This window comes from Blennius ocellaris, assembly GCF_963422515.1.
Source record: "Blennius ocellaris genome assembly, chromosome: 18".
Lineage (NCBI taxonomy): Eukaryota > Metazoa > Chordata > Actinopteri > Blenniiformes > Blenniidae > Blennius > Blennius ocellaris.
Genome location: NC_137667.1, coordinates 1763933 through 1791101, shown reverse-complemented (window position 1 = coordinate 1791101; position 27169 = coordinate 1763933). Strand labels below are relative to the sequence as shown.

Genomic DNA, 27169 nt, shown 5'->3' with positions numbered 1-27169 from the left:
GTCATACCTGCCTTACGAGACATTTCTTGTTGAATTCACTCACGTGCTGATGCTGAATGGGAAAGGATGATCTTAAACCTCCAATATTGTATTAGCGCAAAACTACGGTGGCCCAGAAGGGCCAGTAGCGCTACTATGGAAGTAAAACCGTGCCATCGGATTCTAAATTTCGAATTTCTAGCTCTGAATTTTTTTTTTTTACCATCGAAATCAGACTTTGAATTTTAAAAGCTGTAGAATTTCAAGTACGTATCTTTTTTTTGCTTACGATTTTTTTTTTTTTCAACATCTAAAAATATTCAGTGTGTAAAAATTCAATGTGTCTAAAAATACAGTTTTACTTCCATACACTACACAACAGGAAAAAATGTTGCCAATTGGCAAAAATGACCTTGGTCAGAATTTGACCCCCGACATTAATGCATCTGTGGAGGGTCACATAACGCAACACCTTTCACAATAAAACGAGTCCAACTTATGTGAAGTGATACTTTAGAAATGTAAACTCAAAAATATTTCCAGATGATGACAAATTGTTTTAATCCTGAATAAAAATATAATATCCAGATACAGGTGACTGAGTGTTTTTTTTTTTTGCAAATATAATAATATCTGATTTCCTTTAATATGTATATTTCAGAATAGACTGGTAAATTCTTGCAGTTACAAAAGGATCAAAAGAAGGAAAGACGTTAACATTTGTCCATATCTGCAGTTTAATATGATGTTTGACTTGTTGGGCCTCCAGAGGTCAGAGGTCAGATCAGGTTGATGTGGCTCCTTGACTGAAATCAGTTTGACGTAAATCATTTCTTGTGGTTTCTGTTGTTGCTGTGCTGTCGCCCTGCCGCTCCCCACGGCCACCGACCTTGAATTTCGTGGGTTTTCCAGGCTGCAATAAATGAGCGTCTCACGAGGCACAACGGCCGGAGAGGAATTTCTGCCACATGCCAACTGCTTACCAAACAGCACAAACTGTAAAACAACACAAATATTGTTTTGCTGAATGCGACGTGAGGCCTGGGGGGGGGTGGGGGGGGTGGGGGGGGGGGGGGGGGGGGGGGCAGGAGGAAGTCAGCTGGCTGCTACATGGATTCCAATCTAATTCATGACGTCTGCTGACATCAAGCGTACGCTCCAGTCCCTCCCCGGACGCCGCTTCGCCGTTTGGGGGATTGTTTGTGGATTTTGTTGATTTGACCAACTTTCACAAGCAGAGCACATCGTCCACAACACACGAGTGGAGTCATACATCGCAAGACGGAGCGCTACTGCAAGTCCTCCATCCCTACCGCGAGTCCTCCATCCCTACCGCAAGTCCTCCATCCCTACCGCGAGTCCTCCATCCCTACCGCAAGTCCTCCATCCCTACCGCAAGTCCTCCATCCCTACCGCAAGTCCTTCATCCCTACCGCAAGTCCTTCATCCCTACCGCAAGTCCTCCATCCCTACCGCAAGTCCTCCATCCCTACCGCAAGTCCTCCATCCCTACCGCAAGTCCTTCATCCCTACCGCAAGTCCTCCATCCCTACCGCAAGTCCTCCATCCCTACCGCAAGTCCTCCATCCCTACCGCAAGTCCTTCATCCCTACCGCAAGTCCTCCATCCCTACCGCAAGTCCTTCATCCCTACCGCAAGTCCTCCATCCCTACCGCAAGTCCTCCATCCCTACCGCAAGTCCTCCATCCCTACCGCAAGTCCTCCATCCCTACCGCAAGTCCTTCATCCCTACCGCAAGTCCTTCATCCCTACCGCAAGTCCTCCATCCCTACCGCAAGTCCTCCATCCCTACCGCAAGTCCTCCATCCCTACCGCAAGTCCTTCATCCCTACCGCGAGTCCTACATCCCAACCGCAAGTCCTCCATCCCTACCGCAAGTCCTCCATCCCTACCGCAAGTCCTTCATCCCTACCGCAAGTCCTTCATCCCTACCGCAAGTCCTTCATCCCTACCGCAAGTCCTACATCCATACCGCAAGTCCTCCATCCCAACCGCAAGTCCTCCATCCCTACCGCAAGTCCTCCATCCCTACCGCAAGTCCTTCATCCCTACCGCAAGTCCTCCATCCCTACCGCAAGTCCTTCATCCCTACCGCGAGTCCTACATCCCTACCGCAAGTCCTCCATCCCTACCGCAAGTCCTTCATCCCTACCGCAAGTCCTTCATCCCTACCGCAAGTCCTCCATCCCTACCGCAAGTCCTTCATCCCTACCGCAAGTCCTCCATCCCTACCGCAAGTCCTCCATCCCTACCGCAAGTCCTTCATCCCCTCTGCTGTTAGACTGTACAACAAGACTGCAAAACACTATGTGCAATAACCCCTGTATCTACACCACTTTATCTACACCACTTTATCTACGTCACTTTATCTACGTCACTTTATCTACGTCACTTTATCTACGTCACTATATCTTCGTCACTTTATCTACACCACTTTATCTACGTCACTTTATCTACGTCACTTTATCTACGTCACTTTATCTACGTCACTATATCTTCGTCACTTTATCTACGTCACTTTATCTATGTCACTTTATCTACGCCACTTTATATAAGTCACTTTATCTACGTCACTATATCTTCGTCACTTTATCTACGTCACTTTATCTATGTCACTTTATCTACGCCACTTTATATAAGTCACTTTATCTACGTCACTATATCTTCGTCACTTTATCTACGTCACTTTATCTATGTCACTTTATCTACGCCACTTTATATAAGTCACTTTATCTACGTCACTTTATCTACATCACTTTATCTTCGTCACTTTATCTACGTCACTTTATCTACGTCACTTTATCTACGTCACTTTATCTACGCCACTTTATCTACGCCACTTTATATAAGTCACTTTATCTACGTCACTTTATCTACGTCACTTTATCTACGTCACTTTATCTATGCCACTTTACGTCACTTTATCTACGTCACTTTATCTACGCCCCTTTATCTACTCCACTTTATATAAGTCCCTTTATCTACGTCACTTTATCTACGTCACTTTATCTACGTCACTTTATCTACGTCACTTTATCTACGCCACTTTATCTACTCCACTTTATCTACGCCACTTTATCTACGCCACTTTAGATAAGTCACTTTATCTACGTCACTTTATCTACGTCACTTTATCTACGTCACTTTATCTACGCCACTTTATCTACTCCACTTTATCTACGTCACTTTATCTACGCCACTTTATCTACTCCACTTTATCTACGTCACTTTATCTACGTCACTTTATCTATGCCACTTTACGTCACTTTATCTACGTCACTTTATCTATGCCACTTTATCTACTCCACTTTAAATAAGTCCCTTTATCTACGTCACTTTATCTACGTCACTTTATCTACGTCACTTTATCTACGCCACTTTATCTACTCCACTTTATCTACTCCACTTTATATAAGTCCCTTTATCTACGTCACTTTATCTACGTCACTTTATCTACGCCACTTTATCTACGCCACTTTATCTACGCCATTTTATATAAGTCACTTTATCTACGTCACTTTATCTACGTCACTTTATCTACGCCACTTTATCTACGCCACTTTATATAAGTCACTTTATCTACGTCACTTTATCTACGTCACTTTATCTACGCCACTTTATCTACGCCACTTTATCTACGCCACTTTATATAAGTCACTTTATCTAAGTCACTTTATCTACGTCACTTTATCTACGTCACTTTATCTACGCCACTTTATATAAGTCACTTTATCTACGCCACTTTATCTACGCCACTTTATCTACGCCACTTTATCTACTCCACTTTATCTACGCCACTTTATCTACGCCACTTTAGATAAGTCACTTTATCTACGTCACTTTATCTACGTCACTTTATCTACGTCACTTTATCTACGCCACTTTATCTACTCCACTTTATCTACGTCACTTTATCTACGCCACTTTATCTACTCCACTTTATCTACGTCACTTTATCTACGTCACTTTATCTACGCCACTTTATCTACTCCACTTTATATAAGTCCCTTTATCTACGTCACTTTATCTACGTCACTTTATCTACGTCACTTTATCTACGCCACTTTATCTACTCCACTTTATCTACGTCACTTTATCTACGCCACTTTATCTACTCCACTTTATATAAGTCCCTTTATCTACGTCACTTTATCTACGTCACTTTATCTACGCCACTTTATCTACGCCACTTTATCTACGCCACTTTATATAAGTCACTTTATCTACGTCACTTTATCTACGTCACTTTATCTACGCCACTTTATCTACGCCACTTTATATAAGTCACTTTATCTACGTCACTTTATCTACGTCACTTTATCTACGTCACTTTATCTACGCCACTTTATCTACGCCACTTTATCTACGCCACTTTATATAAGTCACTTTATCTACGTCACTTTATATAAGTCACTTTATCTACGCCACTTTATATAAGTCACTTTATCTACGTCACTTTATCTACGTCACTTTATCTACGCCACTTTATCTACGCCACTTTATATAAGTCACTTTATCTACGCCACTTTATATAAGTCACTTTATCTACGTCACTTTATCTACGTCACTTTATCTTCGTCACTTTATCTACGTCACTTTATCTACGTCACTTTATCTACGCCACTTTATCTACGCCACTTTATCTACGTCACTTTATCTACGTCACTTTATCTACGTCACTTTATCTACGTCACTTTATCTACGCCACTTTATATAAGTCCCTTTATCTACGTCACTTTATCTACGTCACTAATTGACCACTTGTTAGGACTGACCCTGCACTGCCAACACTGGTATTATTTTTTACTACAGTATGTTTATTGTACTTTATTCTACACTTTGCCCCCCCCTACCCCATCATAGTTTAATTTCCTTGTATCTCATCTTACTGTATATTTTGCTCCCCTTAGAACTTATTATACTTTATTATAGTTTGTGATTTTTATCTTATTTTTTATTTTAGTGCTATTTTATTTTATTTAGATAGTTGATAGATAGATAGATTATTACTTTATTCATCCCCGAAGGGAAATTGTTTTGTTGCAGCAATCTGGTACATACAAATATTATAAAATACAATAGAATAGAAAATAAAAGTAAAAAATACAAAAATAAAAATATCTGGGTATAAGACATAAAGTGAAACACAGAACGGAACATGGGCACTTAGAAATAAGCAGGAGATCAAAGCAAGATAAATAAGCACGAGTTAAATTATTACTTTTTACTGTAAATACTTTTGGCCCTTAGAGTTCTTGATAATCATTGTATATAAGATACTTCTATTCTTTGCACATTTCTTGTCTTTCCTACTCAAGAGTTTCCTTAAGAGCAGAATGTAACAAGTACATTTCTCCTTTGTGAGATCAATAAAGTCTTATCTTATCTTATCTTATATTACTGTGTTGCAGCTCTGCAATATGAGCTCCTTGTTAATGTCCTTCCTCAAGGTCAAGCATAAAACATCCAATTGAAACGGTTCCTCTTGTGTCTGAGGTTCCCTCGCTGTTGTTTGACGGAACAGCAGGGGGTAAACACCAGACCCCGAGTTTATCCAGGAATTAAAAAAAGAAGCATGCATGTCGGTGCAGATGGATTAGAATAGAATTCTGCAACCGTTACGACCAAAAAGAGCCATTTTGTAATTTTCCACCAACTAAAATGTGTCTGGAGCCACAAAACAAGTCAAAAGAATAAATTTTTTTTTAAATTACTAAAACATGTAGGTTGTATTCATTTAGTGCCATAAGTACAATTTAGATGTACTTTATTATATTTTCAGCTACTTTTTAGAGATTTTTTAAAAGTAGATTTTTTATCATGGATGTTTTTCCCCAAATTTTGCGATTTTTTTTGGCATTTTTGCTATTTTAGTTGTTTTAGCTCAACTATTTATAAACTCTGTGTATTTTTTTTCTCGTGGTTAAAGCAGTTATAGCTGTATTCGCAATTTTTAAATTTAGTTCCTCGTTCTTGTTCTTATTTCCTTTTTTTTTTTAATAAATTTTTTCCTTCATTCTTTGTTCTTTCTCTGAACCGCCATTTCTAAACTAGCAATTTTAATAATTCCTGTTTAACCATATTCATATTAACTATAATTTTATTTGCGAGAGAGAATTTTTTGCAATTTATTCCCATTTTTTTTTGCAATTCCAGCTATTATGGCCGTTTTAGTTGTTTAACCTTATTTATCAATTTGAACTGGGAGATAAGAACTTTTTTTTTTTTTTTTTTTTTTTAAGGGAAAAAAAAAAGAAAATCAGTGTGGTGTATAAACAAAATAATTTTTTTTTAGCAAAACTTTAATTTGCAGGTTGCAGAATCCGACATGAAGCAACCAGACAACTAAAGTACACGAGTGCGTTCAGTGAGAATAACAGAAAATAACAAGAAGGCCGTTGCTGGGCTAATCCCCCGCCGGAGGGCTGTATATTTTCTCACAAAGCCAGCTCTAAGGCAGCACACTTGGTACACTAGAGGGTGTTCCATGGGTCCTAGTAGATCATTATGTAGAATCTGAAAGGTCTTCTTCATAAGCTATGTCAAAATACGTCTCCAGAGCCCAAAAGGTGTTTTTATGCACTTAGTGACCCTGTGACCTGATATGCAAATTAGGTCATGGTCACCATGGTGCCCCTTCTCCCCAGGTGGAGTGTCCATGTGTGAAGTTTGGTGACTGTGGGCCCAGGAACTGCTGAGAAATGAGGAGAAATGTTTAAATGAAAATACATGTATTGTGCAACCATGACGAGCAAACTTCAGACCCTACCAATCTTCAAGGTCAAGGTCAGGTCACTTGGTGTACTGGAGGTTATCCCTGGAGTGTGTATCATGTGTGTATAACATTTCAGAGCCCTAGCTCAAAAACCTAGGCCTCCAGAGCCCAAAATGTGTTTTTAAGCACTTCGTGACCCTGTGACCTACTTAATATGCAAATTAGGTCAAGGTCACCATAGTATCCCTTCCCCCTCTGAGATGTATCCACATGTGAAGTTTGGTCACTGTGGGCCCAGGGGTTGCCGAGATATAGGTAGAAACGTTCGAACGGACGTACGTACGGAGACTGTTTCAAGATCCCCCTTCGGGGCCTATCGGCTACGGCGGGGGATAAAAAGTGTTTCACCTTGACTTCCTAAAATGCCGTTTCTTCATGACCCTGACGCAGCAGGACGAGCAGGAGTTCTTCAGGTCGACCAGCTGGTAGATGATGGGGTTGTACATGGCCGACGACTTGGCCAGTAGGGTGGGGACGACGGAGACGGGGATGGGCACCGAGTCCGGCTCGCCGAACGCCGACACCACCGACACCACCGCGTAGGGGATCCAGGCGATCAGGAAGCCGGCGCAGATCAGCATCGCCACCTGCAGGCGGGAGGCGGGAGGTGGTTTTTTTGGGTTTTTTTGTATAAAAACCGCGGAACTCGTGCGCGAACGACTCGCCGCTTCTCGCCCCCCTTACCTTGGTGAGCTTGATCTCCAGGTCGTGGTTGTGTCGGATGCGGGCGTCGAAGCTGGAGACCTCCTTGGTGGACGACTTGACCTTGGAGATGATCATGACGTAGGAGAAGACGATGATGCCGGCGGGCAGCACCAGGCAGAAGAGGAGGATGGCCACGACGAAGGTCTGGCCCGACAGGGACGCCTGCGCCAGCCACCAGTCCAGCGTGCAGGAGGTGCCGAACGGCTCCGGGGCGTAGCTGCCCCAGCCCACCAGCGGCATGGTGGCCCAGAAGGCGGCGTACAGCCACACGAAGGCAAGGCACAGGAAGGCGTGGTGGCGCTTCAGCCACGTGCCTGGGAAACAACAACAACAACCAAAACAACAAAAAGGTCAAGTTTGTTAGATTTAGATAGAGATAGAGATAGAGATAGAGATAGAGATAGAGATAGAGATAGAGATAGAGCGATAGAGCGATAGAGCGATAGAGCGATAGAGCGATAGAGAGAGAGAGAGAGATAGATAGATAGATAGATAGATAGATAGATAGATAGATAGATAGATAGATAGATAGATAGATAGATAGATATAGAGATAGATAGATAGATATAGAGATAGATAGATAGATATAGAGATAGATAGATAGATAGATAGATGATAGATAGATGGTAGATAGATAGATGGTAGATAGATAGATGGTAGATAGATAGATGGTAGATAGATGATAGATGATAGATGATAGATGATAGATAGATAGATAGATAGATAGATAGATAGATAGATAGATAGATAGATAGATAGATAGATAGATAGATAGATAGATAGATAGATAGATAGATAGATAGATAGATAGATAGATAGATAGAAAGATAATAGATAATAGATAGATGATAGATAGATAGATAGAAAGATAATAGATAGATGATAGATAGATAGATAGATAGATAGATAGATAGATAGATAGATAGATAGATAGATAGATGATAGATGATAGATAGATAGATAGATAGATAGATGATAGATAGATAGATAGATAGATAGATAGACAGATAGATAGATAGATGATAGATAGATAGATAGATGATGGATAGATAAGATAGACGGACGGACGGACGGACGGACGGACGGACGGACGGACGGACAGACAGACAGACAGACAGACAGACAGACAGACAGACAGACAGACAGACAGACAGACAGACAGACAGACAGACAGACAGACAGACAGACAGACAGACAGACAGACAGACAGACAGACAGACAGACAGACAGATAGATGATAGATACACACACGTCTATATTGTGAATATTAAAACATTCAGAATGTAAAATTTGGGGCTGAAAATAATCCTGATGTCTGTATAACATAAACTGTATAATGTGTTTAAGTTAAGTTTAAGTTTATTTCAGACACAACAAAATAAAGAGAAACTAACCATCAAACAAAACGCAGCAGTGCAAAAACAAAGAAGAAACCGAAAACTAAATAAATAATAGACACTGATCCGACATGTCCCAGAAACCTGTATTTCTATACGTGCTGCCAAAATATGAGCCAATAAACATTTTGACTACTTGTTGAGGACTAAAGAGTTGTTGTTGTTGTTGTCCAGCGACGTGTTGGAGGACAAGATGTATAAAGATGTGTTCCAGGAGTGTCGGGGTAGGGCGGTGCGTGGCGCCGGGCGACGCACCGTATCGAAGGTGGCAGATCTTCAGGTAGCGGTCCAGGCTGACCACCGTCATGGTGATCAGGCTGCCGCAGCCGAAGAAGAAACCGGCCCAGCCGTAGAACCGACAACCTTCCCAGCCAAACAGCCAGCGGTGGGAGAAACTGGACACCACGAAGAACGGCTTGCCTGTCACTGCAGGAGGGGGGGGAGGGGGGGGGGGGAGGAGGGGGGAGGAGGAGGAGGAGGAGGAAGAAGTCATGAAGGTGCAGGAGGAGGAGGAGGAGGGGGGGAGGAGGAGGAGGGAGGGGGGGAGGAGGAGGAAGAGGAGGGGGGGAGGGGGGGAGGAGGAGGTCATGAAGGAGGGGGGAGGAGGGGGAGGAGGAGGAGGAGGAAGTCATGAAGGTGCAGGAGGAGGAGGAGGAGGGGGCGAGAGGAGGAGGAGGAGGAGGAGGGGGGGAGGAGGAGGAAGAAGTCATGAAGGTGCAGGAGGAGGAGGAGGAGGGGGGGGAGAGGAGGAGGAGGAGGGGGGGAGGAGGAGGAGGAGGAGGAGGGGGGAGGAGGAAGAGGAGGAGGAGGAGGGGAGGAGGGGGGGAGGAGGAGGAGGAGGAGGAGGAGGGGGGGGAAGGGAGGGGGAGGAGGAGGGGGGAAGGGAGGGGGGAGGAAGAGGAGGAGGAGGAGGAGGAGAAGGAGGGGAGGAGGAGGGGAGGAGGAGGGGAGGAGGAGGGGAGGAGGAAGAGGAGGGGGGGAGAGGGAGGAGGAGGAAGAGGAGGGGGGGAGGAGGAGGAGGAAGAGGAGGGGGGGAGGGGGGAGGAGGAGGAGGAGGTCATGAAGGAGGGGGGAGGAGGGGGGGAGAGGAGGAGGAGGAGGGGGGGAGGAGGAGGAGGAGGAGGGGGGAGGAGGAAGAGGAGGAGGAGGAGGGGAGGAGGGGGGGAGGAGGAGGAGGAGGAGGGGGAAGGGAGGGGGGAGGAAGAGGAGGAGGAGGAGGAGGAGAAGGAGGGGAGGAGGAGGGGAGGAGGAGGGGAGGAGGAAGAGGAGGGGGGAGGAGGAGGAGGAAGAGGAGGGGGGAGGGGGGAGGAGGAGGAGGAGGTCATGAAGGAGGGGGGAGGAGGGGGGGTGGAGGAGGAGGAAGAGGAGGGGGGGAGGGGGAGGAAGAGGAGGTCATGAAGGAGGGGGGAGGAGGGGGAGGAGGAAGTCATGAAGGTGCAGGAGGAGGAGGAGGAGTTGGAGGAAGGGGGATGAGGAGGAGGGGAGGAGGAAGAGGAGGAGGAGGAGGAGGGGGGGAGGAGGGGGAGGAGGGGGAGGAGGGGGGGGAGGGGGAGGAGGGGGGGGAGGAGGAAGTCATGAAGGTGCAGGAGGAGGAGGGGGGGAGGAGGAGGAGGAGGAAGAGGAGGTCATGAAGGAGGGGGAGGAGGAGGAGGAAGAAGTCATGAAGGTGCAGGAGGAGGAGGAGGAGGAGGGGGGAGGAGGGGGGGAGGAGGAGGAGGAGGAAGGAGGAGGAGGTGGAGGAGGAAGGAGGAGGGGGGAGGAGGAGGAGGAGGAAGAGGAGGTCATGAAGGAGGGGGAGGAGGAGGAGGAAGAAGTCATGAAGGTGCAGGAGGAGGAAGAGGAGGTGGAGGGGGAGGAGGGGGGAGGAAGAGGGGGAGGAGGAGGAGGAGGAGGAAGTCATGAAGGAGGAGGAGGAGGAGGGAAGGGAGGAGGAGGAGGAGGAGGAAGTCATGAAGGAGGAGGAGGGAAGGGAGGAGGAGGAGGAAGAGGGGGAGGAGGAAGGAGGAGGAGGAAGTCATGAAGGAGGAGGAGGGAAGGGAGGAGGAACAGGAGGAGGAGGAAGTCATGAAGGAGGAGGGAAGGGAGGAGGAGTTTAACGAGGTGACGTGGAAGAAAGAGAAGAAAGAAAATAGTAACTGATCAACAGAAAAAACTTCACTCGTCATTTATCGTTTATACGACAAATCAAACATCACGTTTTTCCTTCATTCTCCTTCGTTTTTCCGGAAATCATTCGTTTCTCACACCTTTATTGTGGCGGCAGGAGAAACGGAGATTTCTAGAACGTTTTTTTATATATATAATCCTTGACAATACGTTATTAATATTATTATTATTATTATTATTATTATTATTATTATTATTATTATTATTATTATTATTATTATTATTATTATTATTATTATTATTATTATTATATTCTCATGGACTAGAAGCACCTCGATGGTAGAAGAACAGTGATTCCAGACCCGTACAGGCGTGGCGCCAAAAGACTTGCGTTGATTTACAATGAACTATTTAAATACGTCTACAGTACGAAACAGGAAGGAGGTCCGATAAGAGCTGGACTGGACGGACTGGACGGACTGGAGGGACTGGGACGGACTGGACGGACTGGACGGACTGGACGGACTGGAGGGACTGGACGGACTGGACAGACTGGACGGACTGGACGGACTGGACGGACTGGACGGACTGGAGGGACTGGACGGACTGGACGGACTGGAGGGGACTGGACGGACTGAACGGACTGGACGGACTGGACGGACTGGACGGACTGGAGGGACTGGACGGACTGGAGGGACTGGACGGACTGGAGGGACTGAACGGACTGGACGGGACTGGAGGGACTGGACGGACTGGAGGGACTGGACGGACTGAACGGACTGGACGGACTGGACGGACTGGACAGACTGGACGGACTGGACGGACTGGACGGACTGGACGGACTGGAGGGACTGGACGGACTGGAGGGACTGGACGGACTGAACGGAATGGACGGACTGGACGGACTGGAGGGACTGAACGGGACTGGACGGACTGGAGGGACTGGACGGACTGGAGGGACTGGACGGACTGAACGGACTGGACGGACTGGAGGGACTGGACGGACTGGACGGACTGGACGGACTGGAGGGACTGAACGGACTGGACGGACTGGACGTGGCTCCACTGAGGCAATGGACCAAAGTAAAGGTAAATATGTCTTTAGTTGTGGGGAAAAAAAAACAAAAATCAAACAAAAACCTGAAGAAAACCGCCTGAGAAGCTCAATCGCCAAATATACTGAGGCGCTGCTGGGCACACATGAGAAAATCCTTCAAATCCTGGAGGAAATGAGAAACTCTGGGTTTGGAGCTCCAGAATCTGTAGCGACGAGACGAGAGGAGGAGGAGGAGGAGGAGGAGGAGGAGGAGGAAGACTTCACCAGGCCAACACACAACCTCACACTGACGCTCACTGATTAACCTCACATGCTGGCCGGCACTTGAACCCGTGACCCCCCCCACCCCCAGCTCGACAAGGCGTGGGTGCCAACCACTGATCATCATCATGGTGATGATGATCAGTGGTTGGCAGTGGTTTCACTCCAGGAAAAAAGCCTGTTTTTCCTCTGATCAAACTGAACGTCCATGTTCAGTCTGATTGCAGCGGCAACGTCAGGCGGGGAGCAACAATCCCAGTTACCTCCGGGCCGAAAAGTTCTATTTAATTCATAGTTACACCTACTTTTTGATTCATTAAACTTATTTAATAATTAAATTAATTTTTCATTTATAATTATTGTTTTTATTTATTGCTTCAATTAATTTTTATTTATAATTATTGTTTTTATTTATTAATTAAATTATAATTTTTTATAATAATTGTTTTTATTTATTTATTAAATTGAATTTTTTTTATAATTATATTTTTTATTTATTCATTGGTTTAAATGTTATTTATCATTATTTATTTATTTATTTATTGTTTTCTCATTGTTTTGTAAAATATCTCTCAACACCTCTCATCACGTTGTGGCGCTGATGATAAAATGCATTTTATTTATTTATTTAATTTATGAATGTATGGATGTATTTATTTATTTAATTTATGAATGTATGGATGTATTTATTTATTTAATTTATGAATATATGTATGTATTTATTTACTTTATTTAATTACTAATTACACTTACTTTTGTATTTATTAAATGTATTTATTAAATGTATTTATTTATGATTATTGTTTTTTATTTATTCATTAAATTAATTTTTATAATAAAATTTTCTATTTATTTATTGGATTATATATTATTATTTATTATTATTTATTTATTGTTTCTCAGTATTTCAGATTCGTAGAATGAAAAGCAAAGAACACATGTGACCGCTGAGTCGTTCTTGTGAGACGAGCGGCACGACAGAGAAAAGCTTTGATCTCTTTGATTGTGGATGTGAGAGGAGCTCGCAAATATATAGATATAGATAGCATTTTTTTTTTTTTTTTTACAACACCGTTGTTAGACTTTTATTGTGGAAATCCCCATTCTAAACAAGGATGGAGGAGATGGTACAAAGCTCCACTGCGACTCTGTGTGTCTGTGAGAGAGCGAGAGAGAGAGCGAGAGAGAGAGCGAGAGAGAGACAGAGAGAGAGAGAGAGAGAGAGAGAGAGAGAGAGAGAGAGAGAAGAGAGAGAGAGAGAGAGAGAGAGAGAATAAACATGAGAACCTCTCGAGGCCAATTCTTCCAACACGGTTCACTTTCTTGGAATTAGCGAGTTTAAAATGATTTTTACGGTTCTGAACAGAAAAGCTAAATCATGATGATTTTTCAGAGATCTTCGTGGCGCTGAAGCTGCTGAAGATGAATTAAAAAACGTATATGTATATGTATATGGTTTTGTATGTGTATATTCTAAACACTGGACATAAAATGCACTAAAATATGTGCGAAACTGTAAATATGTACATTAACAAAATATGAGACTGATGTAAAGTGACTGTAAGGAACTGATCTTCTCTTCTGCTCTTACTTTTGAATAACATAAATAAAAATGTATATATACATTTTTTTTAAATGAATATTTGGACACTCCACTGGAGTCCTGCGGAAAATACAAAGTAGAAGAAGAAAACGCTGCCTAATATGCTTCCAAAACAAAAAAAATAAAAAAAAATCCTGTTAAACTGAAGACGTTAATTTGCTTGAAATCAACACAAAGAATCAAAGAGATTAATTTGCCGGTTTATAAAACCTTCATTCTTTCCCTTATTTTATTCTTTCCTTTTCATCGAGCGGGAAATTGATCCTTCCTTTCCTGTTTTCCCGAGAAATATCGACTTTTCCTAAAAACTGTAAAACTTTGTAGAGAAACAAACAACTTCATTGTTTTTTTGAGATGAAGCTTCGAATTTTATACATAAAAAAAAAAAGAGAAAAAGAACACAATCACCAGCTCTGAGGCAAGTGTGTGTGTGTGTGTGTGTGTGTGTGTGTGTGTGTGTGTGTGTGTGTGTGTGTGTGTGTGTGTGTGTGTGTGTGTGTGTGTGTGTGTGTGTGTGTGTGTGCTGAAGAGAACAAAAGACTCTTTTCTGGTTAAACTTTATCGATGAAAGGAATTTCCTTCAGGCAGACGTTACTTTTTAAAACTCGCCGCCTCGTCCTTCGTTCTCCTGCTGGAAAAACACCGTTTGTTTCTTGTCCAACTTGTTTCCTGTTCTTCCTGCTCTTTTATTCGTGTTTCCACGTCATCTCATCATCATCATCATCATCATCAATAACTGTTATTGACTAGATGAAAGTAAATCGTCACTCGGAAGCAACAAACGACTAACGAACTAATAAAGTCGTCTGAAACTGAACTGAACTTCGTTTTACGGCAAATTGAGCGTCAGGACACAGAACCAATGTGGCTTTGGAATCACGTTTGTGCGTCGGAACGACCAACGAGAGATGAAGAGTCATATTTTTTGCACCATTATCAAAAATGGACAAGGATAGAATTTATTTATTTATTTTATTAATTTATTGATTGATGTAATTAAAATAAATTAATAAATCCTTCTCATTGCCGCGCTGATAGAATTAATTAATTAATTTTATTGATTGATGTAATTAAAATAAATTAATAAATCCCTCTCATTGCCGCGCTGATAGAATTTATTTATTTATTTTATTAATTTATTAATTGATTTATTAATTTATTACACTTATTTATGTATTAAATTCATTTAACAATTTATCATTTATTTATTGAATATAATTTAAGAATTGCATGTATTTATTTATTAAATGTATTTAATAATTACATTTATTTATTGAATATAATTTAAGAATGACATTTATTTTGTTTATTTATTATTTATTTGTTTATGTGACTGGCTGATCAACAGCTGAATTGATTTACTGTATATAAATGAAATTTATTCAAAACCGATGATAAAGGGGAATGACATTTTTTAAAAAATTTTTATATAAACGACCAAAAGTATTGCTCTTACGGAAGTGAGAGTACTTTTGAAAAAAAAGAAAAAAAGAAAGAGTATTCACGTCAAAGCTCGGAGGCTAATCTCTCCAGCAGATGTCCCGACTCTTTGCCCTTGACCTTTTCAACAACCTCGTAATCCCCCGGGTCACGTGGGGCAAAAACTCATTTTGATAATGGAAAATATTCATAGAGGTAAAGTGTTTGGCTTCCGCTGAAGCAGAGATTCTCTCCGGGAGGCACTTGGTGGATAAAGTTAAACATAAATCACAAATAAATCACATTCCATTTTCTTCACACGTCGTTATTTGCAAACTGTTTACAAAATCGTTTTCAGGGTGACTTAAAAGACTCTGGGATGAAAAAGCAGGAGGGATTAGCGAGGATTACCTCAAGTATTACACAAGGCTTTAAAATATGCCAGTGATTTATTTATGTTTGTTTTTTTTTACGTAAGAGTTAAATAACATCTGTCTTTGTCTTTGCAGGGATTCCAGGTTGTCGTATGTGATGTAGGGTCCAGTAACACCTGGGAGAATTCCTGCTCTGCATCTTCACCAACAACTTTCCTCTTTCTGAGCATCTTCAGGAAAAGAAATAACAAATAACAAATGTACAGAAGCACTAAAGACTCATGAACAGGGCCGTATGTGACGCTTCACAATAGACGCTTTGAAGATATTTCGCCTGCTTTCATCTATTTCCCTTTTATTTCTCCACATCCCGAAAGAAACGATCCCAACAGCGACAGATTCAACGAAAACAATCAGTATTTACTGTATTTCCCGTTCCGTCTTCAAGACGCAGGATTCCAAGCAGGTTTTTCTACTTCAGTGAAAGTTGGAGGAATAAAATTAGATTTATGTTGAACACGACTGGCTGATAAGACAGATAAGGACTTTTTTGTTGCAGATACTCTTAAAACAAACAACTTCCACTGATGCCCGCAGGAGGAGGAGGAAGAGGAAGAGGAAGAGGAAGAGGAGGAGGAAGAGGAGGAGGAGGATGAGGATGAGGAGGAGGAAGATACGGTGGCCCTGAAGTGCAAACCACAACAACAGATCACTAAACACAACAACAAATGAAAAAACACAACTGCAAATGTGTTTTTCAATTTGTTGTTGTGTTTAGTGATCTGTTGTTGTGGTTTGCACTTCAGGGCCACCGTAGGAGGAGGAGGAGGAAGAGGAAGAGGAAGAGGAGGAGGAGGAGGAAGAGGAAGAGGAAGAGGAGGAGGAAGAGGAAGAGGAGGAAGTGGAGGAGGAGGAGGAGGGGGAAGAGGAAGAGGAGGAGGACGAGGAGGAGGAGGAAGAGGAGGAGGAGGAGGAGGATGGAGGAAGAGGATGGAGGAAGAGGATGGAGGAAGAGGAGGAGGAGGAGGAGGATGGAGGAAGAGGACGAGGACGAGGAGGAGGATGGAGGAAGAGGATGGAGGAAGAGGAGGAGGAGAAGGAGGATGGAGGAAGAGGAGGAGGAGGAGGAGGATGAGGAAGAGGAGGAGGATGGAGGAAGAGGAGGAGGAGGAGGATGGAGGAAGAGGAAGAGGAGGAGGAAGAGGAGGAAGAGGAGGAGGATGGAGGAAGAGGAGGAGGAAGAGGAAGAGGAGGAGGAGGAAGAGGAGGCAGCAACCGGACTCAGCGTCCAGGTTCTGAGCGGCCTGCTGGCCCGGCCTGTCGGACCCCCTGCTGTTCGTTCTTATCTGGACCTGGCAGCTGATGTGCAGCTGCAGGAGAGTCGGCCTCCAGCCATCGTCATGGAGATGAAGGGATGGAGGAGCAACTGACATATTACAGCCACGGCAACCACGGTATTCGCCGTGGGATATTAATTCCACCACCAGGGGCGCACTTCTGGATTACCAAGCATTCGTTTGTCGACATTAAAGGTCATTTTCTGATCACAATGTGATTTGGCCGGCTATATTGTTCTAAGTTCCACCTACATAAGATGCAACTATTCTCACAAGAATCCACCATAATCTTATACTATAACCCATCTCGGGATGGGTGAGAGATGGGAATAAGAGAAATTACCATAATTACCAGAGTACTGAGCACATCTACAACAAAAATCCCTCTCATCACGTTGTGGCGCTGATGATGAAATACATTTTATTTATTTACTTAATTTATGAAGGTATGGATGTATTTATTTATTTAATTAATAATTACACTTACTTTTTTATTCATTAAATGTATTTAATAATTAAATGTATTTAATTTATAATTGTTTTTATTTATTCATTAAATAATTTTTTAATAATAAAATGTATTTATTTATTGGTTTAAATATTATTATGTATTTATTTATTGTTTCTCAGTATTTCAGATTCATAGAATAAAAAGCAAAGATCACATGTGACCGCTGAGTCGTTCTTGTGAGACGAGCTCGCAAATATATAAATATAGACAGCATTTTGTTTTTGTTTTTTTTTTAAACGACACCAGTGTTAGCCTTTTATTGTGGAAATCCCCATTCTAAACAAGGATTGAGGAGACGGTACAAAGCTCCACTGTGACTCTGTGTGTGTCTGATGTAATACGTCCGGATATAAAGAAGAAACAAAAAAGAAAGAAAGCTCAGAGTTACGTGACGCGCCTGAACGCATCACCAGCATGAAGCTAATAAATGAGCCGTCAGTGTTCAAAGCATGTTTAAACAAAAAAAGAAAAAAGTAGCGACTTATAGTCCAGAAAATACGGTACTTGGGGGGAAAAGATTCCAGCAAAAGGCATGTGTAGAACATTCCAGCATGACTTCTGAGATCAGCGGAACCAGAACCAGACGGGCTGACCTTCCAGCCGACGCCTGTTCGTCTTCGTATCGACTCGATCTAGAACAAAACTCTCCCGTCGTACGAAGCCGCGGTGGGAAACACACTGATGAACCTGTTGACTGTACAGGAGTGGAGGAAAACACGCCTCAGCCCAGACGGCTGGGAGACGGAGAAGGTCACGGCTCGTCAAGCCGGACGGACGCCGACGGTTTGTGACATTTTGAACGGCGGCGGATCTGTCAAGGTGAAAATGTGGATTATCCGCCGGGTTTCCACCGAGCCTCTCAGAACCCGTCCTCAGTCAGGGACGAGGTTTTTGTTGTCGGTTCTAAATTCCCGGGCTGCGATTTATCTGACCTCCTTCCACAATCTTGACTCGGTAAATCAGCGGCTCGCGGGGAACCCTGATGTGCGGGAGATAAACGGCAGAACTGAGGAGAACCGATTCAACCGCTGGGAGCCGGTGTGAAACTGTGGAGGATAAATAAATAAATAAATAAAAGGCTCGGGAAGAACAGGCTGTTCTCCCTGCGGCCACCAGGGCGGCGGTACGCCGGTCTGGGGGTCAACGCACAGCGGACCAGAGGACTTTCACCTTGTGTGTGTGTGTGTGTATATATATGTATTGATTTATTTATTTATTTCTCAAATGAAATTTTAATTTATTTATGTATTTATTTAGACGTGTATTTATTAAGACATTTATTTACACATTTATACATTTATTTAGATATTTATTTATTCATTTAAACATCTATTAGTGGATTTATTTAGACATTTATATATATATATATTTATTTATTTCTCAAATGTCATTTTAATTTATTTATGTATTTATTTAGACATGTATTTATCAAGACATTTATTTACACATTTATACATTTATTTAGATATTTATTTATTCATTTAAACATCTATTAGTGAATTTATTTAGACGTGTATTTCTCAAATGTCATTTTAATTTATTTATGTATTTATTTATGTTTTTATTTAGACATGTATTTATTCAGATATTTATGTACACATTTATATATTTATTTAGATATTTATTTATTCATCTAGACATCTATTAATGGATTTATTTAGACATTTATATATTTATTTATTTATTTCTCAAATGTCATTTTAATTTATTTATGTATTTATTTAGACATGTATTTATCAAGACATTTATTTACACATTTATATATTTATTTAGATATTTATCTATTAATTTAGACATTTATTAATTAATTAATTTAGACATTTATTTATTTATTTATTGGTCATTCAAGTCTGTATAATTATGTTCTATCCCCCATCAGGGCTGTACTGTCTATTGACTTGCACCCCCCCCCCCCCCCCATGTCCTTGTGCTTTTTAATTTCAAATCAAACTATATTCATTTAGCACTTTAAAAGAACAATTAAAAAATATAAAAAAAATAAGCACAGGGTAAAAACATAATAAAAATATAGTGAAAGCTTCTTGACATTATATATATATATATATATATATATATATATATATATATATATATATATATATTCAAGAGGCTTGAAGAAGGGAATGAACCTGCTTTTAAAAACATGAACCATTAAGGATTGAAAGGCCGGTGAGGAGGACCTGAAGGTTTACGATTCATGAGATCAAAGTAAAAAAAAAAGAAAGAAGAAGCCGTTGACCTTTAAAAAAAGAAGAAGAAAAGAAAAGTCCCACCCGCAGCTTCACAGGTTGCAAAGTGTTCTTCATGACAACTTGTGGTGACCTTTACATTCCCGTCTGACACTCGAGGAAACATTAGATTAGAAAAGAAAGAAAACTGAAATATCCTCGCACACACACACACACACAAAAAGAAAAGTTTGGGAACCCGGTGAACCGCAGAGATTATAAAGTGGAATAAATCCAGTTCAGGCAGGAAAACGGTTGCGGTAAATTACACGAAGAACAAATTCTACAACGGGGCGTCAGTGAGGGAAAAGGTAGGGCAATGTAAATCACATTATTGTTGCCATTTGCCACACTGCCACGGTGTGAATGCATGAACGGATGAATGGCTTCATGCAACATGTATGAAGGGGAGAAGAAGAGCTGACTGAGAATGAACTGTCCTGATTTATATTCCAGTCTGCTCAGAGAGCGCGGTAACGACGCCTCATAAAGATTCCACCCTGGTTCGTCTTCAGGTAACGTCACGAGACACAGACTCCTGCTCAACACCTGCTCTGGCTGAAAACCAGGAGTTGGACTTTTGGCAAGCAGAGCAGCAGAGCAGCAGAAGAGCAGCAGAGTAGCAGAGCAGCAGAGCAGAAGAGCAGAAGAGCAGCAGAGCAGCAGAGTAGCAGAGTAGCAGAGCAGCAGAGCAGCAGAGCAGCAGAGTAGTAGAGTAGCAGAGTAGCAGAGCAGCAGAAGAGCAGAGCAGCAGAAGAGCAGAGCAGCAGAAGAGCAGCATAGCAGCAGAGTAGCAGAGGAGCAGAAGGGCAGCAGCAGAGCAGCAGAGTAGTAGAGTAGCAGAAGAGCAGCAGAGCAGCAGCAGAGCAGCAGAGTAGTAGAGTAGCAGCAGAGTAGTAGAGTAGCAGAGCAGCAGAAGAGCAGCAGAAGAGCAGCAGAAGAGCAGAGCAGCAGAGCAGCAGAGCAGCAGAGTAGCAGAGTAGCAGAGCAGCAGAGCAGCAGAGCAGCAGAAGAGCAGAGTAGCAGAGTAGTAGAGTAGCAGAGCAGCAGAAGAGCAGCAGAAGAGCAGCAGAAGAGCAGAGCAGCAGAAGAGCAGAGCAGCAGAGCAGCAGAGTAGCAGAGTAGCAGAGTAGCAGAGCAGCAGAGTAGCAGAGCAGCAGAGCAGCAGAGCAGCAGAGTAGCAGAGCAGCAGAGCAGCAGAGTAGCAGAGTAGCAGAGCAGCAGAGCAGCAGAGTAGCAGAGCAGTAGAAGGGCAGCAGAGCAGCAGGACTGAGAGACGTTCACGTTTAGATTCACTTCATTAATTGTTTATGCAGAAAAGACACAAGCAGAATTTATAGACATTCATCAACACAACTCTATAGTCAGTCTAGTTAGTTAGTTAGTTAGTTAGTTAGTTAGCTAGTTAGTTGGTTGGTCAGTCGGCCAATTAATTGGTGAGTTAGTTGATCAGTCTGATAGTTTTAGTCAACACATATTCGCACTGATTTGGCACAGGTGACCGCCCGCGGAGGGCGAGAGGGGAATTTTATATATATATATATATATATATATATATATATATATATATATATATATATATATATATATAAAAGCCATGCTACATGCTACATGCTAAAGAGTCTCTGGATTCACACAGCAGCGACACTACATGCTATATATATATATATATATATATATATATATATATAGCATGTAGCATGTAGCATGGCTTTCTTTGGACTGGTGTGCGGTTACAAAGAAAGCCGCTGATTAATCCAGCAAACGTAAACATTACATGTAAACGCTCATTCCAGCTTTTTTTTTTTTTTTTTTTTTTCTAACGGGAGATATTTTTTAATTAAATTATTCAAAATTAATCCTCACAGTTTAATAGCAGCTCCTCCGCAGTCGGACAGATTGGCCCCGTCACAGATTTGAATCTCCGGCTGCCGGTGGAGATGATCTACGTCCCTCCACTAGCCGATCGACACTCCGACCTGATAAACGTCACACTCTTCTTTTGTGGCGGCAGAGTTCTTCATGAAGTTTCAAAGTGGGACCCCGGAGAGATTGATGAGCTCATTTTATGAACGATGGCTCGGCTTCCATCACGTCCACCGGTCCGCCAGCGTGCATAACGCCTCCACCTTTACAATTACACCATCCATCACCGTACGGGAAAACTGTCACACCACCACTTTCTATAATTACGACACGAGAGCCCAGGGAGTGACTAAGGTCTCCATGTGCAAGTCAGTAAAAGTACTTTGTTAGAGTTCCCTGTTGCCAGAGTGAAAAATGAAAAACACAGTTGTAGTCGTTCGTGTTCCCCTCTAATACGTCGTCAATACCGTTCTGTACGGTGGCCCTGAAGTGCAAACCACAACAACAAATCATTAAACACAACAACAAATGAAAAAACACAACAACAAATTGAAAAACACAACACAAATGAAAAAATACAACAACAAATTGAAAAACACAACACAAATGAAAAAATACAACAACAAATTGAAAAACAACACAAATGAAAAAAACACAACAACAAATGAAAAAACACAACACAAATGAAAAAACACAACAACAAATTGAAAAACACAACACAAATGAAAAAATACAACAACAAATTGAAAAACACAACACAAATGAAAAAACACAACAACAAATTGAAAAACACAACACAAATGAAAAAATACAACAACAAATTGAAAAACACAACACAAATGAAAAAACACAACAACAAATTGAAAAACACAACTGCAAATAAAAAAACACAACAACAAATTGAAAAACACAACACAAATGAAAAAACACAACACAAATGAAAAAACACAACAACAAATTGAAAAACACAACTGCAAATAAAAAAACACAACAACAAATTGAAAAACACAACACAAATGAAAAAACACAACACAAATGAAAAAACACAACAACAAATTGAAAAACACCAGGACATTCACTTTAAAGGAAGAGCAGCAGACGAGCTCTCTGATTGGACGACGGAGCCGTTCAGCCTTTGAACCAGAAGTTTTTCTGCCTGAATTTCAAAACGTGGAAAAGTTTGTTGACTCCTCTACCGACTCTTTCCTCCAGCTGGACAAAACCTTGTTCCTCCTTTCCTTCCCCATATTTTCTCCTCTTGAAACTAAACAAGTGAAATGACCTCCGGTTCATCAGCGGAACTTTCCCGTCGTCCAATCAGACGAGGTCTCTTTCTGCCAACTTTGTGTTTTTTCATTTGTTGTTGTGTTTTTGAATTTGCTGTTGTGTTTTTCCATTTGTTGTTGTGTTTAGTGATTTGTTGTTGTGGTTTGCACTTCAGGGCCACCGTAGTTCTGTGACGAAGTCCCTCTTTAATTTAGTTTTACAAAACCGCACCCAGGTGTGTCGACGCCTCTTCCAAAGCAAGGTCGTGTTCGTACGCAGGATCTCGCATTCTTACTGGAACCACGATTAATTCCACGACATTTTAAATTCTTCTAGTGGCTCGAAGACTTTTTCTTTCAGAAAGTCTGGATTTTAAATGTTTTTTTTTTAATGAATGAATGAATGAATGAATGAATGAATGAATGAATGGTTTATTTGGGTTACAGTTTCAGTAGAAGTGCAGTTCCTGGTACAAGTTCACACACCTGTGATTTTCCACAATATTCTTGTAACCGAAATGTGTATTAGGCTGAAGCCAAGGCTTATTTTAGCTTCTCCCTTAAAAACCCCCGTGCGGTTCCCCCAGACACCAGGGATGCAAAAAATATAATCACATTTTAAAAAAGCAACTGGAGAAAGAAAAAGAATAAAATTAATAATAATAATAAACATAGCAGTCGTAATACGGGAGAAAAAAATTATATGGAACATAATAATAATAGTAATACATGAGAAAAACCCAACAGAACATAAAGTAACAGAAATTATTGTTCATTGTAACATTAATTATTTTTCTTTTCACTGTTTTTTGAAGCAGAACAGTGATTTGCACAGTTTTAATTCCATAAACCTCCCAGAATAGAAACATCTGTATTTCACCTTGGTTCTCACACCTTGTTCAAATATACACAGTCCTCTTAAGTTGTAGTTTTCTCTTCATTTAAAAAAACATTTGAATAGCTGTGGGAAGACTTTTATTCTTTATTCGAAATAATATTTCTAATGTTTTTAAATATACTATATCTTTAAATTTTAATGTGCAAGAGGCTATAAATAGTTTATTAGTATTTTCTCTATAGGAAGCTTTATTTATTATTCTAATAATTCTTTTCAGGAGTTTAATGATATGGTCTATATGTGTTTCCCCAAACCTCAACACAGTATGTTATATATGGCATAATAAGTGAGAAATACAATATTCACAAACATTGGACGATTGTAACTCCCTATTATCAGGGCGAAAGCAAAAAGTGCTTAGTCATCAACTGATTCAAACTGCCGCAGCGAGAGTCCTGCCAGGAAGATCACGTCACTAATATTCAATTATCTTTATTGGCTTCCTGTTAAATATGGAATTTTTGTTTAGTTTTTTTTTAAATGTTTCCACCAAAAATGCTCTTGTCATCCGGACTCCATTGTATCTGAGAGAACTGTTAGCCGCATATTATCCCAGAAGGACGTTTGGTTCGCTGGAGGTTCCGAGGTTTTCTAAAAGTAGAACGGGAGGCAGAGTTTTCAGCTTCCTCTGGTATGGAACCAGTTTCAGGTAGGGAGGCTGACAGTCTCCTACATGGGTCATAATAGGTTAAATTGACTTTATAATGTCATTAGAAAGTGAATTTTACATAATAAGACGCCTTAAAGTCTTGGTCTTGACTCGTCCTCAGGTCAGACGATCTCAAGGCTTGGCAAGGCTTGGCAAGGCTTGGCAAGGCTTGGCAAGGCGCCACTGAAAAGGAAGTGTTGCATAAAGGTACTGTCATTTCTAACTTCAATTTCCAAAGCCAATCTCCAAAAAACGAATTTTTTTAACCCGCAAAAAACAGCATGTTGTTTCCTCCCAGCTTGTAAAAAAAAAAAAAGCGCCTTATCTTTAAAGTCAGCCTGTCTGCAAACACAGTGGAAATCCTAAACGCCGTAGTTATCTGTGACATTTGTGACCAGCTGTGCGTCAAATCCTGCCGGCAGGACGGCAGCACGGTTATCGCCGACTGCGCTCACCTGCACGTTTTCACAGGATGACCAGCGGTCGGATCAAAAGGTGACAGATATGAGGAATGTACTCGCCGGAGGTCCTCCTCCGGTCGGCCACAATTGTTTGGTATCATTATAGACGGTGATTTAAAGGGGATTTTTTTTCATTCTTCTTCTATTTCCAGGGTCTTATAGCAGAGTCTGTTGTGTGGCACTTGGCAGGAAATTGAAACAGTAATTGGGGCTCTACCGTACTTCAGAAGAAAAAAAAAACCCACGAGCAAAACGCTCAAGATATCCGTCTTTCACTCGAGAGAGGAAATCAAAGCTTTCATGTAGGAGGAAGGGTCATGCCGTGGCGATTCAAAGCAATTCCAGTTTTGATGATTGGCTCCGACGCTCGTCGCATTTAATCAGCGGTGGTTTTGTTATTTTCTTTTTTTCTATTTTTAAATTGTGCGAAAACACTTGCCACCAAATGCCACCGGGTCTTTAGCCGAACAAAGGAACGAGAGTCTGCAGGTGAGCCGTGACCGTTTGTTCTGACGCTTCCTGATGAAGCCGCTTCGATTCTTGCCAGGACGGCCATCCGTCTGCTCCGACGCACAGAGCTGAACTTTAGTAAGTCAAACTGACAGATGTCCGCCCGCAGGCCGTTCTGCGGGGAACGTGGATCATCTGGTGCTGCCTGGTCGTCTGACAGCCGAGGCTAAGGAAGCCCCTTCGGACCGAATGTGTTTGAAGTCACGCGTGTGGGTGCAGCAAGGACTATGTGTGGAGTACCAGGGGCACCGAATCCATGGAAGTCGTCATTTCCTGTATTTAACAGGGGTTTGTGCGTGTGTTAATGATATGATCAATAACGGAGGCACTGATTAGGCGCCCCTCTGGGAGAAGTTTTACAAAGTTATGTCAGTGCATCAAGAATAAACATTCAGAGAAATCCAGTACAACTGAGATAAAGCTTTTAAAACCACAATTTCCTTTTGTTTACAACAGCACAGGAAAAATAAAAGCCGATTTTTGTGGTTATTTTGTTGTCCAGACAGTTATATATTTGATCTCGATGGTGAATCATAAAACTGATAAATGGCAGAACTCCGGAGTGATACACTTCAGAGTAAATTAAATGCCGTCACTCAGACGTCGCACCACGGGGCTGTTGGGGATGAATCTGACCTTGTATTTTTTTTTTTGACACAATGTTCATATCCTTGAGGCGTGACGATGGTTTAATATCAGTGGGAAGCGGAAGAACCGAGTAATTTATTTCTAAATGTTATTTAAATTGAAGAATTACATGAGCAATATTTCTTATCTATTCAACGTGAGGCCGGTGAAGGCGTCTGCTTCAGAGAAGACCAGTGATGACATCAGGTAGGAATTAATAAACGGGCGAGGCCATGTATAGATAAGTAAATGTATGAATAAATATGATCTATAGATGTAGACATTAAAAAAGTATAGCGAAAAAAAATTATCTTGGCGGTTGAGTCTGTATTTCTTTCTACATACCCCTCAGGAAATAAGAATCTACGCCCTTAGAGTTGAATGAAATAACTAAAGAAGTCAAAATGAAAATTGCACCTTTATTTTCTTTTTTTATAAGCATTCAGATCATTTGCTGTGAGATGATTATTCAGAAAAGCCGAACAATCTGGGACACTGTGATCACGGGAAATCAAATGTTATGAGAAGATATCTAAATAATGAAATGGGAACCCGGCACAATTTCCAACCAGCCAATCAGGAATTTGCATCGCTGTTGCTATGGGAGAATGGGCAGACGACAACGGCTCTCCCTGGCCGTCTGTGTCTCCGCCCCCCTGCTGTGAAGTTGTGTCTGGTACCTGTTCAAGACCGACCCAACTATGATAATAATATAAATATACAAAATTACACAAAAATGTGTAGTTTTCATGCTCGGCCACTAGCAGGTGCTGTTGGTTGCTTTTTGTAATGAAACCACACACACACACACACACACACACACACACACACACACACACACACAGCGGAGAACGATGGGCTATAAACATGAACAATGGGAGAACACACATATATGGACAGACAGTGACTGTCAAAATAAAACTAGAATCGTGACACTCTGGAGGAAAACATTGTTCTGGTCGTCTCTACTGAGCATGTGCACAACAACTATTTACTATCCGAATGTGAAAAGCCCGTTAAGTTTCGCAGGTCTGACGATACGATAGTATTAAAGCTTCCATATTTCATTCACATCAGTGAAATCCTCATAGATGTTTACACAAGATTTTCCCCGCGGCGT

At 41.7% G+C, this 27169-nt stretch overlaps 2 protein-coding genes across 2 annotated transcripts in view; both read right to left on the bottom strand.

The window, feature by feature from the left end:
• The window catches only part of opn5 (opsin 5), a gene marked incomplete at its 3' end in the record, with an annotated part of 61310 nt that overhangs the window by 9865 nt on the left and 24276 nt on the right, over positions 1 to 27169 (bottom strand). The window contains exons 4-6 of the mRNA XM_080513973.1: positions 9133 to 9303; positions 7460 to 7794; positions 7124 to 7362 (exon numbers count right to left, since the gene is read on the bottom strand). Coding sequence (XP_080370099.1) covers positions 7124 to 7362; positions 7460 to 7794; positions 9133 to 9303 — 745 coding nt within the window. The remainder of the gene's footprint in view (positions 1 to 7123; positions 7363 to 7459; positions 7795 to 9132; positions 9304 to 27169) is intronic.
• On the bottom strand, positions 9664 to 10453 carry LOC308143179 (uncharacterized protein; the record flags this gene model as incomplete). Its single annotated transcript, XM_080513919.1, is given in 3 exon segments — positions 9664 to 9705; positions 9707 to 9727; positions 10406 to 10453. Coding segments are annotated over 3 exon segments (111 nt in total), but the record flags the coding sequence as incomplete, so codon positions are not given.